Here is a 14,223-nt window from a genome sequence, read left to right as displayed (position 1 = left end):
AAGGAAATTCATGCCGACTTTCAGAACACACTGGGGGACTCTACTCCTTCATTTTCAACTGTTGCCAAGTGGACCAGCGAGTTTAAATTTGGTCGGGAGAGCTTGGATGATGATCCGCGTAGTGGATGGCCAAAAAGTGTTACGACCCAGAATTTATCGCAAAAGTGCATAAAATGGTCATGGAGGATCGTCGACTGAAAGTGCGGGAGATTGCTGAAGCTGTAGGGATGTCTTCTGAACGGGTATATTATATTTTAACCGAAGAATTGGATATGAAAAAATTATCTGCAATAAACGCACCAGACTGGAAATATCCGAACAAAGTCTGGTCCGTTTTCAGTGCAACCAACAAGATTTTTTGCGCTGGTTTGTGACTACAGATGAAACTTGGGTCCACTACTATACCCCAGAGACAAAACAGCAGTCAAGCAGTGGAAACATGCTGATTCACCACCACCACCAAAGAAAGCAAAGGCAGTGCATACGGCCGGAAAGTTCATGGCCTCAGTTTTCTGGGATGCAAAAGGCATTCTGCTGATAGATTATCTTCCTACTGGCCAAAAAATTATGGGGAAATACTATGCAAACCTCCTAGACCAACTACAGGAAAAGATATGCGAAACAAGGCCTGGTTTGGCAAGGAAAAAGGTCATCTTTCATCAGGACAACGCTCCGCCGCACACAAGTGTTATTGCCATGGCAAAACTTCATGAACTGGGGTACGAATTGTTGCCACATCCACCTTATTCACCTGATTTGGCACCATCCGACTTACATCTATTCCCCAAGCTGAAAATTTTCCTCGGTGGACGGAGATTTTCTACAAGCGAAAAACTGACAGCCGAATTGGAGAGGTATTTTGCAGGCCTGGAGGAATCTCATTTTCGGGATGGGATCAAGGCATTGGAACATCGCTGGACCAAACGCATTAGTCTACAGGGAGACTATGTTGAAAAATAAAAGCAGTTCCACCGAGGTAAGATACTTAATTCTAGTACATTCCGAGAACTTTTCAAACCACCTACGTACTACGTAATAAATGAATAAAATAAAATCTCAATTTATCCCCCTCAGAACATTAACAATAATAGCAGGCAGGTAAACATTAACTGCAAAATTGAACTATTTTAGTGGTATTATCACAAATAAAACATAAGAATATTTTGAACTTCTAGTGTTCTACTATTCAATCATAATTATGTAACTCCTGGGCTTACCACTCAGTTCTTGTGGAGTGCCATACGGGTTTGACGTCGTGCGAAATCGAATGCTTGTATGTATGCGATTCCGTGCAAATCCATAGACTGCTCGCGCACAACACTATGTGATAGTCAAGCTAAACATTTAAACTCCTATGTAATTGATGCAATTTTGCTGACAATAATGAAGATTATACAGTATTTACATTTTAATTTGGAGCACCCAACGACTCAAATATGTATTAATATTATGTAACTAGCATACATCTAGGTTTTGTTAGCCTGGCGGTCTGTAAAAACGGCAGGGCGGTGCGCCCATTAAAAAGCTCGTAGGGAGAACACTGAACATGATGCTCAGATCAAGTAACCAATGATGATGGAATCCCCACCTACTACTACTGAACAGTTCCATACTCCACATACTTCTAACACAGCAGACTTAAGAATACAACATGCTCACCTTCGAGCAGCTTCCCGCTGCTCCTGCGCCCGACGCCGCTGCTCCTCACGCTCCTGCTCTTGTTCTCGTTGCCTCTGGAGTTGCTTCTCAAATTCCAACTGACGTCGCCTCTCTTGTTCTTGTCTGGAAAAAAAAAAAAGAGCAATGCTACAACACTAGGCTAACCTGCAATAAATATTCAACACAAGACTGAAGGCAACTATCCAGATTTTCACTTCTTAAGACTTTATCGAGCTCCTCAGTTGCTCACACCTTTAATGTCTAGGACAAGATTTCTGCACACAGAAAAATGCAAGTTTCTTTGGAGATATGATGTATACTCACAACCTTGCTTCGTTAACTATCTTCAGAGACCTCGGAAAGTGGTGTATAAAATGCTTCATCAGTAGAAAAGATACTTAAAAGGCAGTAAAAAAAAGCAGTTAAAAACAAGACAATAAGGTGTAAAGAGGCAATAAAATTGTTAAACAGGCTTGGCTAATTTTAACTTTTAATGCATCATATAGTAAATATAATATGCTTAAGAAGGTCACAATACTAATAATGGCAAGTCTAAGAATTCTAGAAAATTCACTTTGCTACACTGACAATTCTGCTCAGCATGGAGCCCGTAGCCCAACACTGGTAGGAACCTTGACAGCTCCATCATCAGCTGACAAAAGAAGTCCAGATGTCACCGAAGAGGCATATTACGAAAACAAGAGAGGTATTTTCACGTTACTTCGCTAACCAGCCTAGCCTGCCAAGACCATTGACACGCATACACCAAACGACCCTATGAACAACACACTCTCACATCAGTCATCACATGGGCTGGCTGCATAAGGAATGCCATTACTAACATCACTTATACCTGTAACGGGTTCGATTTACCTCCACCTCATCTGCATTTTGCCTCCACACACCGCCACGAGTGTGGAAAGACTGCCAGCTTTCACCCGCGACAGCACGCCGGACTGCGACATTGGCGCTAAACTCTACTCCTAACTTCCAGCATATTCTTTGGCGTGTCCTCGTGCAAGTGTGTCATAACTTCCTCTCTCCAAGTTCCCAATATAAGCAGCTCCATCAGCCTCTTAATTTGAGATGTACTTCGACTGTTTGAGAGAGAGGGCCAGCTTTATTGTACTGTGTCAAGTTCTACTTATTTTCTGGACCTTTCCACACCAGCATGGGACTTCACGATTGCACCATGAGGTACTGAAAACTTAGAATTTGTGCACTTGGCAATGAGGTGACAAGTTCTCGAGTGACTGTACTCTATCAGATAATCTATATGGGAGCCAATGTGTAAATGAACATTCTTCCGTCAATACTAATTCCAAATATAATTGGTCCGCTATTGGACATTATAAATTTTCCAGCAAACTCATTCTTGGTTGCCAGCATTTCGCCCCAGTGAGCCAATTTGGGCTCATCATCTGCTAACTAGCACACCTACCAAAATGCATGGCCAGTGCATACCATGCACTATACGAGACTGTCTCATTTATAAAAATTAATGCCTGCTCGGCCGTCAGATGATATTTATTTTCATAGGGAACCTGAAATATTTGTCCTGAATGAGTAAATTCATAATTCCAATACAATGGAACCTTGATTCTCCGTTTTTGGAGGGACTGTGAAAAAAAATCGTACAACATGGGAAAACAGAATATCCGGGAACGAATGAACCATCAACAATTTGGCTAAATTTCACAAAAAAGAAACATGTATTATTATAATCTTATAAACACTCCTAAACGAAACCAAACTACAGTCCCAATGGACATTCCGCCTACCAAGCGACCGCTGCTCATCCCGAAAACCTGCAGATAATGAGGTTACACATGGTCAGTGTACCGAATCCTCTCGGTTGTTATTCCTGGCTCTCTAGACCAAGGGCCCCATCTCACCATTCGATAGTTCCTCAACCTGGAATCAGCCCTCATATGCAGGAAAAATGCGTTATTGGCCGGGAATCAAACCCGTGCCCTCCGGGTGAGAGGCAGACAAGTTAGATCGCGGGGCTGGCTTCAAACATTAATTACCGGTATGCGACTTAAAAATCTTGAAACATTACATTCAGTTTTACCGGGGAAACTTCGTAAGTTTCCCGTGAAAACTTATTTTAGTTCAGCAACTTTGATCAGCCAAACTTCGAAAAATCTAATACCGGTAAAGCCAAGCCAAACAACAATCAACCACAAGTAGTTTTTAATTCTCTAATCTAATAAAATGAAGGACATTAGATAAGAAAGCGCCCAACATAATGGCGAATCCCTTTCTTTAATCTTCCATTTTAATTCAGTCACCGGTACTGGTATACAGTTCGTAGTCAGTTGACTGAAATCATCTTCCGCGTAAATTAGGCCTACATCGACTTTTAAAGGTTATGTTGAACTCAAGAATATGGTTTCGAATGTAAATATTGATTCTTGAAAATTCTCGAATGCATTATATTCAATTCTACCCATCACTAATCACAATCAAATTGGAGAGAGAAAAAAAATCATCAAAACTTCAGAAATGACTGTTATTCGTGACCTTGAGCTCAGCTGGAAAGCGCGCTCGCTGTACAAGTCGGTACGAGTGCGAAATTCTACAAACTTTTAAAATGTAACGTGCACAAATAAAACGACTGCAGGTTTTATAATATTTTAACACAAAAACATGAAATTCCCAGTCTATTAGGACCAAAACAGTAATAGGCAATCCCAAAACCTCCCTTGACTCTATGTATGTAAGGTGCAACATCTGTTCTGGTCTCGATAACAATCATATACAGTGATATTAAAATACTAAATTTGTGTTAAGAAGGAGCAGTTGCGATTTCTGCCTGAAAGCCCAGTGACTATACAATGCCCTGAGGGAAGTGCCGGAAACCTGTTCGGTGATACAATTGAAAAAAGTAAAAAATATAAACATCTAATCCTGGACATAATGTAGACGTTTTGCAAGTACGAACATTTGACGAAACTCGTTCCGTCTTCAAGCAGAGCTGTCGAAATGCGCTCTGTCTCCTTCCAGTTTGTTGTGGCCACTCTCTGCTTTATGATTCCGAGGATTCTCTAAACAATACCACCCGAATGCGATGCTAAGATGGTCCTTTATACAAGTGCACCGCCGATCGCTTTCCAAGTACAGTACTTCCTCTAATTATCGCAATGACGGTACATTAACACCAAGATCCATAAGTATGCCGTAGCCGTCCTTTCGTGAGATACAGTTTTTTGAAAAACGCGTGATCAAGGACTTAGTGTTAATGGGACTGAAATTTCCGGACGGTTGATCCGGGAAATTGTTTCTTCAAGGAACGGATAATACGGGATTTTTACAATGTGATTTAATTGAGATGCTCGCGAGACCACGTAATTTGAACGGAGAATACGGGAAAACAATTTCCGGGAACGTATAATCGAGGTTCTACTGTATAATTCATCCGCTACTGGACATTACTGTATAATTCATCCGCTACTGGACATTTTCCAGGCAACTCATTCTTGATTGCTAGCAAAACTGGGGCAAAATGCTGGCAACTCATTCTTGATTGCTAGCAAAACTGGGGCAAAATGCTGGCAACCAAGAATGAGTTGCTGGAAAATTTATGATGTCCAATAACAGACCAGTTTTATTGGAATTATGAATTTACTCATTGAGGACAAATATTTCAGGTTCCCTATGGAAATTAATATCTATATCATACGTCAATACTTGCGAAACCTTTCGTACTTCAACACTGTTTACATATCATTACTGTGACGACGTCACATCTTGAACTTCTGGAGTGTTAACCTGCCATTTTATTTGGGCCAAATGTATCTATGCAACATTAACCATATTCTCGAAAACAGTCAAACGATTTGTACAGCGCAGTGTTTTCCAAGTTAGGTCGATTCCTACGGTATTGCTTAATTCAGTATAAATCTTGTTTTAATTTGTGGCTACCTTTCCTTTTGTGAATATTTGGAGTCTTTTATTGTCCTGTTCACCACCTTTACCTGTATTTTCCTATGTATTTCTTCCTACTTCATGTACAACTTGATTAAGAAATACCTGTCTTGTTTTGTATGTGCATTTCACAAATCTACCCAAATGTAACTTATCAAAGATTGCCATGCCTTATCTGTAACTAACCTTTGTAAAATTCTTCTTTGATCTGTTAAGATATGAGTTGTGATCTTCTAATTTGTTGTTGGTAACTCGTGTTCTGTGTCTGAATACATCTGTTCCATAAAACTGATGTTGGCATTCTTGTTTTATCATCTTGTCTCCCTTTATATTTCTTCCCTATGTGTACACATTCTATTTATTATTACTTCCCACTGCCCAGCTTTTGCAAACATGTCCCTTCCACAGTCACCTTTTCGTAAACCAAACCTACCCGCGCCAAATACCTCAGTCCCTTTCATACTGTCAAACCCAAGGATGAGACAGAGACAGGAAAATGGAATTAACAAACTTGATCTAGCTCATAGAGTCTGCACATCATATCTCACCACAGATGAATCTGGGAAGAAATGTGATATAAAAACTAACAAATTATTTTGGATTAAATTCTACATTCAATAAGGGAAACTGCCGTAATCAAAACATTTATGCAAGAAGCTTACCCTAAACATTTTAACACAGTAGTCTGAACATAAGGCCCAAAGAATTTTAATATTCGCTATCAGTGAAATTAAATTACGATTCCAGTCTGGGAACTCAATTTTTGAAATAAATAATTATTTTTAAAATCCAGATCAAGTCCTAACATAGGCCTAGAATATAAATCCCTAGGTAGCATAAGAATCAATTTCAATATCTCGAACTGCAAGAAGTCAATAAGTTTGATATCAAAATGTATCGATTGTTGGTACGTGATCGACTGGTGCATAAGCGATGGATTGCTTTAACTGCAAAATCGGTTCAAAATCACAAGAAGAATGATGCAACATGCAGAAATATGCAAAATAATTGCAAATTACATAAGAATTAATTTTAATAATTATGGTAAAATGACAAATTTGCGACATGTTGTGATTATAATAGCTTCACAAATTGTGCAGACAGACATTAGAAAACACTTTTATAGCATCCACCTTACATTTTATAAGAATCCATCAAGAAAAACTCATTCCTGAAAATAGGAAGGTCACTAACGGGATGGGGGGGGAAAAGGGGGAGGGGTCGGTAAAATACACTTCAAGGGACTGCACATTAACTGTATATCAAATGGAAGACAACCAAATACAGTAGCACCTCGATGCATCATTCCCGAAACTCTAGTTTTCCCGTATTCATTGTTCAATTTATTCGGTCCCAAAAATGTTTCATATAAACCAATGTTAAATTTCCCCCCATCTATCATTCCTCGAATTATCATTTTATCGCATCGATCGTTGAAAAATTATATGTCCTCGGCCACAATTTTCCCTCATTGATCGATCGTGCGTAAGAAAAATATATGCAATTTTTTTTTAAATTTAGAGGGTCCGCTCAATACTCTTAGCATATAATAACGGCAACCGGTTACGCGACAATGTACGAGCGATTCTTGAACAAGGATCTTGTAGGCTGGAGTGCTGTGTTCAGGTTATTCATGCGCAACCTCACTATGAGCCTCCTGCTACCAACGCTTCTCATCGACCCATTAACCGACCCCTAGAAGTATTCTTATTTACAAGAATTAAAAAGTAGACAGTGTAAAACTCAAATTTGCCACCATTTTCTGTGTTGGTATAGGCTGGCTAAGGCTGCGAACTTCGTTGAAAATGAGAAAATCATGCAGTGCACTGGATACGTTTTAATTAGTCACAGGGTGATTAATCGCGTCGTACCTTAGAGTGTGTGGGATGCTAGAGGCCTGATGACCGCTTTGTTGCCCTCTGCCCAATAGTCTTGTTATAAGCTGGACCTAACCAAGCCTAATCTTTTCTCATAGCCTAGTCTTGTAACTATGTAACGGATCAAACACCCGATATGGATAATTAAAAACAATTGCACGCTGGACGCCAGGCTTTGAAATTAAATGTAATTTGAACCCGAATTTAGATCTAAAAAAAAATTTAATGAGACTATCCTGGTCGTGAGGTATAAGGATACTGACCATTAAATACCATGTGGAAAAACATAGGGAACCTACAAAAAAGTCAATTATTTAACGATGTAAAAAGCAAAAAGTTTTATTCTAAGAAAATATGAAATTATGTAAAAACGAGTTCTTTTATCAAAATTATAATTACTGACTGAGATTACAATTCAATACTACACTCGTGGACTTGCGATAACAGGGCTAACTCATGCTCACCGGAGTTGATCTTCTCATAGTCTGCTTCAGTGGTTGATCGTTGTCGTCCCTCTTCCAACAGCATCATCCTCGTCATCTGCTTCATGGAATGGATTCCACCCTGAATCTATCACTCCCTATTTTGCTGAGTACCAAAAACATAGTACCAGCCTTACAATGTGAAATTCCACATCGGAATTAATTGAATAGAGAGAACGGAAAACATCCAGTCCTTCTATATTATACGAACTTGTCTTTCTAAATAATCTGAGTAAGTCTCACAGAGCCGATAAGAAATGTTGAGTTTAAGCACATCGTAAGCGATGCACTCAGAAAGCAGAGTGACTCTAAAAACCTGTGGACTACCTGAGAATGGAGACTCAAGAAAGCAGGATGCAGAATACAGAATGAAGAAGAATCCAGAATGATCTTCACCATGCAGTGTAGATCTATATAAATCCTCTTCATATTCCCCACTTCCTCCCTTGTCACATGACATCTTGTTCCAATGAGAGTCGATATATGTCACCCCCACCCCCCGTCTACATATAGATGAAGTATCTGTCCTTGACAGAAAAAGCCCTCCTGAAAGGAGCACGTGATATGGGGTAATTTAGCCTCCCAACAACAAAATTAGGTAGCTTCCTCTTGCTGTTGCGTATGTTCCCAAGAACCATCCAAAATTAACCTTCCTGGACTATTGCGAGACACCAAGTAGCCTGTTAGCGCATGACCTGTCTTGACATTACCACGGAATATTCTAATATATTACAATTAAAAATTATATCTCGTTCTTACGTACAATTACATAAATGATGATGGACGTTAATAATGAATAAAATTACATATGATACATGATACATGTATATACAATTCAGGTGGGCAATCAAATTATGTAGGCTACATGTCGTGGCGACCACGATTATTACAACTATTTCCTAAGTTGGCAGCCTCGCACAGGCCAATGTGATATCGTTCGAGACGCGGCACGTTTAATTTCTAACCTCTGTTACATCGTCTGAGCCGAGCGCGTTATGTTGGGTACCTAACCTATCGTTCACGAAGGGTCTACGGAATATTTTCTTAAATACAGGTATTCGCCGTAAAATCTTCATATATCCTTAGTTTGCAATAAGAGCACTGAACTTAAAGGTTTTCAATTATTACAAAATGTGTAAAGAAAAATTAAACGAAACGGCCCAAAGATCACGCATTTTATTTTCATTGCATAGGCCTATATCATGGTTGCAATATTTTGATACCGTTATGTATAGTAAGAGCTAAATGGTTAGCGCGTGTTGGCCTTTGGTTCAAGAGGTCTTGATTGGGTCGAGGATTTTAACTTTCCTTGGATAATTCCAATGATCTAGGGGCTGTTTGTTTGCCGAATTAAACATTAGAATTCATCTTAGGTAGGGCTACATTTTCATATGCACGTACATTGCCCATCACGTGACAACTCAAAAGACCTGCGCCCGGCTCCGGCGGCCACATGTTATTATTGTTGTTTTTATAATAATTTAAAAAATGGAAATGGCATACGGCTTTTAGTGCCGGGAGTGTCCGAGGACAAGTTCGGCTCGCCAGATGCAGGTCTTTTGATTTGACTCCCGTAGGCGACCTGCGCATCATGATGAGGATGATGATAAAGATGATACATACACCCAGCCCCCATGCCAGCGAAATTAACCAATTATGCTTAAAATTCCTGACCCTGCCGGGACCCCTGTGGATAAAGGCCAGCACACTAACCATTTAGCCATGGAGCCGGACATAATAATAATAATAATAATAATAATAATAATAATAATAATAATAATAATAATAATAATAATATATTTACATAACAAAAATGTCCAAATACAGTCCCCATATTTCATTATTTTAATTTCCCCCTATTTTTTATGTTGCCCGCATTTATCGCTTTCCCGCATCCGTCGTCATTTACCCCCCCTGAAAAACTATGCATCGAGGTTTTACTGTGCACACAGTATAACAGATACAAATTCTGTTCAATTTCTTAACATTTTAGGACCTTTTGAAGAGAATTAAACACTCATCTGAATCAAACACACACTTCAAAACACCAGACATGATGTTGACAAGCAGAATTTTTCAGAAGTAAGGAATCTAAATGCGAGAGAGAACGGGTAAGAACACGGCAGGCATGGTATTGTTCTATATAGAGCATAGGTTTCAAAAATGCAGGTAAAATAACCCAGCACTTTACGAAGCCATCAGATGGAACATATTACTAATTAATGACCCTAGCTAGATCAAGTAATAAAATTTAACTTTCCTTCTAAACATTACGAAAAATGAATTGAAAATATTCCACAAATGAAGTATAATAGGCACAAACATAAACTAAAACCTTTTCAACGAAAATACTACGTCACATCTGATGAAGAAAGGGCAGCCAGGTCGGAAAGAATGAAGAGGTTTTGGGGAGAGGAGGAAGATGTTGATGAAAGCTAAATTCCCAGTTAATTCTTTCAAGACTTAGATATATATGGTTTGATTTAAGTGCTCCAATGTGGGCATAAAATAAATAATGAATGAATGAATGAATTAATTAATTCATTACAGGCACAGTTTGAACATAATAAATATGGGGTCATTTTTAAAGGCTTCCTACAAGTACATGGCTAAAGAGCAAACACTGGAAATTGTCTTTTTGTATAAAGAAAATCTACACTTCTCAACTTTTTTAAATGGCACCTCAGTCAAACGTTAAAAAGTAAGGAAAGTTATTTCCGAGTCACCACTGCCCTACCACAGATCGTTATCAGGAGCAACTTGCTGTGCCATGCGTGTACGTCCGTTCTGACCTCCTTGTGTATTTTTTGATCTTCATCTTAGCTTCACGACTCCATAAATTTATGCTTGATCGAAATTATCTCCATTTGCCAATTGTTAGGTTACTGTAACATGGATTTACTCCTGAGTTGTTGGTACTGAAGGCCTGGCACACTGGCTATTATGGGATTTCTAAAGCATAGAACACTTACCGGATCTTTTCCTTTTTCTCCTGCTCCTCCTTCTCCTTTCTATCTCGCTCTTCTTGCTCTTTCCTCTGTATCTCCAACAGTGCCTTACGTCTCCTCTCCAATTCTGCCTGACCCTTGTCGAAGTTCTCTTTGCGCTTATCCTCAAACGTAACTGAAATGCACACAGGGCATAATTATTATTTTGATAGGCATTAACAGTACATTACAGGTGGCAACAAAATAGCATACAAAATAAATTAAAACAGTATCATTGAGGAAAACCATAAATAACAAAATGTTGCAAAATTTTCTTTTCCTGATGCATTTCACTCAACTGCAGCCATAAGCATACTGGGTACATGTGTAATGCCTGGCCTATAGTACACGAGCTACATCATCATCAGCATCATCATCATCATCAATGACCACTCCAGTCACCTGGGTGTGGTTAACAAGCCGCCTCCACTCCTTTCTGTCCTACTTTTCCTGCTCCATTACTTCCGCCACATCCAATCCAGCTTCTCTGATGTCCTTCCAAATCTCATCCATCCACTTTCTTCTTGGTCTTCCAACTGGTCTATTTCCCTTAACTTCTCTTTCCAATTCCCTTCTTGCTACATGTTCCTTTCCCATTCTTTTTACATGTCCAAACCATCTCAGTCTTGCTTTCTGTATCTTCTGTACTAACAGTTCTATATTTAACTCTTGTCTGATTTTAATATTTTGAATTCTATCTCTTCTTGTCTTTTTAACCGATGTTCTTAAAAATATCATTTCTACTGCTTGGATCTTACAATCTTGTCTCTTATTACTTACCAGTGTTTCTAGTCCGTATGTTACAACTTGTATGAAATACTGTTTATATAATGTTAATTTCGTTCTCTTGGGTACTTTGTCATCCCATTAAAGCCCTCTGACTTTATGATAAAATGTTGTACCTTTACTCAGTCTTTATTAATTTCAGGGTTGATTTCATTACTTCCATTAATAATGCTACCCAGATATGTACACTGTTTTACATCCTCTAACTGTTCTCTGTCTATGTTCGCTTGGCTTCTCTTTTTCTCTTTTACACAATGCATGACTACAGTTTTCTTTTTGCTAATTACCATTCCAAACTCCTTCAGATTTTCATTCCAAATGTCCAGTCTCCTTTGTACTTTTCTCCCTTTACCCACGCTGCATCTTGAATAGACTAAATCGCATGAGATGTGGAGTAGGTAGAACAGCATCTACTTTACACACCTGGGGCTGCACATTTTCTCCATACTGTGACTGTGGGGAGGTTCGCCAAACAATGAAATATGTAGTGCAGGAATGTCCACTCCGTGCTTTCACTGGCACCATGGAAGACCTCAACGCAGCAACACCCGAAGCAGTGAAGTGGGTGGCGGGTTTGGTCATTCACATTTAGTGAGATGTACATCACTCGCACTCAATGTGTATATATGAACTGTCAGAGTTGATAGGTAGATAGTGATGTAAATATATATTGTGTTTTCTTATTTTTCTTTCAAACTTTGTAAATTGCTTTAACTGTATAGATAGGATAATTTGTATATACTTTGTACTTATCTTTCACTGATTGTATAAACAGTTTATAGGTTGTCATTATTCATCATACACCAAATAAATAAATAAACCACATCATCTGCAAATACCAAAGCATTCACTTCATCACTACTGATACTCTGTTGTACACGTTTTATGATTTCATCTATCAATATAATAAACAATAATGGCGACAATGCACCTCCTTGCTTGAGACCTTTTTTTGTACAAAATGTTTCAGAGTCACCACTCCCCTTTGTACACTGCTTTTACTCTCATGATACAACAATTTTATCTTGTTAATTGATGACTTTCAGTAGGCATTCCCATACATGTTTTCTTTTAACTGTATCATGTGTAGCTTAAAAGTGGTTTGTAAACACATTCTATCGAGTTCTAGAGAACTAACCATTTGCTGGCTACCTCAAGCTTGTAGCAACATCTTCCAAGTAAAATCCTAGAAATCTTGCATTGTAAACATTGAGATAGAGCCTGCCTAGTGGAGGTGGTAAAGGCGTGCTCAATTCATCCAAAAGGACATGGATTCAATTCCCCATCATGAAGTCAAAACATATAAGAAACAGGATTTCCACTTCTGGAGGGGCATCATGACCTTGGGGTTCACTCAGCCTGAACCAAAAAAGAGTACTAGGTTAATTGGTGGGGCAGAAGGCAGCCAGGCAAAGAGCTAACCACTTTATCCCACTTCGTGCTGAGATTACAGACAGTGGAAGCCTTTACCTTCCACCCTTTCAAGGGCCTTCATGACCTGTATGGAAAAGACTTTGCTTTTGTAGATATTGAAATATATTGTTTCAAAAAGTAGTGAACACCAAGTAACTTAAACATGGTTTTAGGTAGCAGATGTACAAACTTTAGGCTACAAGTGGAAAGACATAACAAAAGTGATTGAGTTATTTAGATTCTGATGATCCTCGAAAGTGATTTAGAAGAGGAAGCCGTATCTATGAAACGGCGTATGGCTTATAGCACCAGGAGTGTCCTAGGCAAATTCGGCTCGCCAGATGCAGGTTTCGACTCCAATAAATACACAATTGATATTTAAAATCAGCCTTGTCAATACTTAGAGTTATTTAATTTATTATTTGTTATCACCTAATACACCGTACATGTTTTGAAGATCTTATTGTCCCCTTCCTCAGTGGTTTGCTCTCTTGAACCTCTTTACTTATAAGGCACGCCACGGTCTTTTCGACCGGGTTCAGAGATAAATGTTTATAGTTCTTAACGCAGCAAGCCACTAGCTTCCATTTCCTCAGCACCTTACATTTGACTTGTCCACTAGCAGTGTATGTAAACAATTCACCCCACACGCTCCTCAGTTTCAGCCTGTGCGCATTTTCTGACAGACCCAGTCTAAAGCTCCTGGCGCACCCCATATGATGTGTTTATGAGTTAAGTTTTATTTAAATTTTTCGGTTAATATAGTAAGAATGTATCAGTTTTGCTATATTTTAGTGTAAAATAGTGCCTTTTTATGTATTGGAGTCCAACTCATCATGGATACAAACGGAAAGAGAAATCGAAAGACTTTTAGAAAGTGTTGAGAAGGAATTTGAAAGAGAAGAGGAGAGAAGTGAAAATCCAGGAATGGTAAGGCGCCAATTGTGTATTATTTACAAACAGGCAAAAGGTACCTTCGACATTCAAAGGCGTAATTATTTGAAAGAACTAAGCAGCTATACATGAGAGATTTGCAAGAACGCAATGCTATTCAAACTCTCCCTACGGGGCTAAAAAGGAACATTCGCG

The 14,223-nt window shown here is 38.9% G+C and overlaps 1 protein-coding gene across 8 annotated transcripts in view; it reads right to left on the bottom strand.

The window, feature by feature from the left end:
• Positions 1-14,223, bottom strand: part of Dap160 (dynamin associated protein 160) — a 196,896-nt gene that overhangs the window by 151,842 nt on the left and 30,831 nt on the right. For all 8 annotated transcript variants that reach the window (XM_067154599.2, XM_067154598.2, XM_067154602.2 and 5 more), the window contains exons 9-10: positions 10,921-11,071; positions 1,660-1,782 (exon numbers count right to left, since the gene is read on the bottom strand). In XM_067154599.2, coding sequence (XP_067010700.2) covers positions 1,660-1,782; positions 10,921-11,071 — 274 coding nt within the window. The remainder of the gene's footprint in view (positions 1-1,659; positions 1,783-10,920; positions 11,072-14,223) is intronic.

The sequence above is a fragment of the Anabrus simplex genome, chromosome 10 (genome assembly GCF_040414725.1).
Source record: "Anabrus simplex isolate iqAnaSimp1 chromosome 10, ASM4041472v1, whole genome shotgun sequence".
Taxonomy (NCBI): Eukaryota; Metazoa; Arthropoda; class Insecta; order Orthoptera; family Tettigoniidae; genus Anabrus; species Anabrus simplex.
The sequence above is the reverse complement of the archived record's forward strand: the minus strand, read 5'-3'. Positions and strand labels throughout refer to the sequence as shown.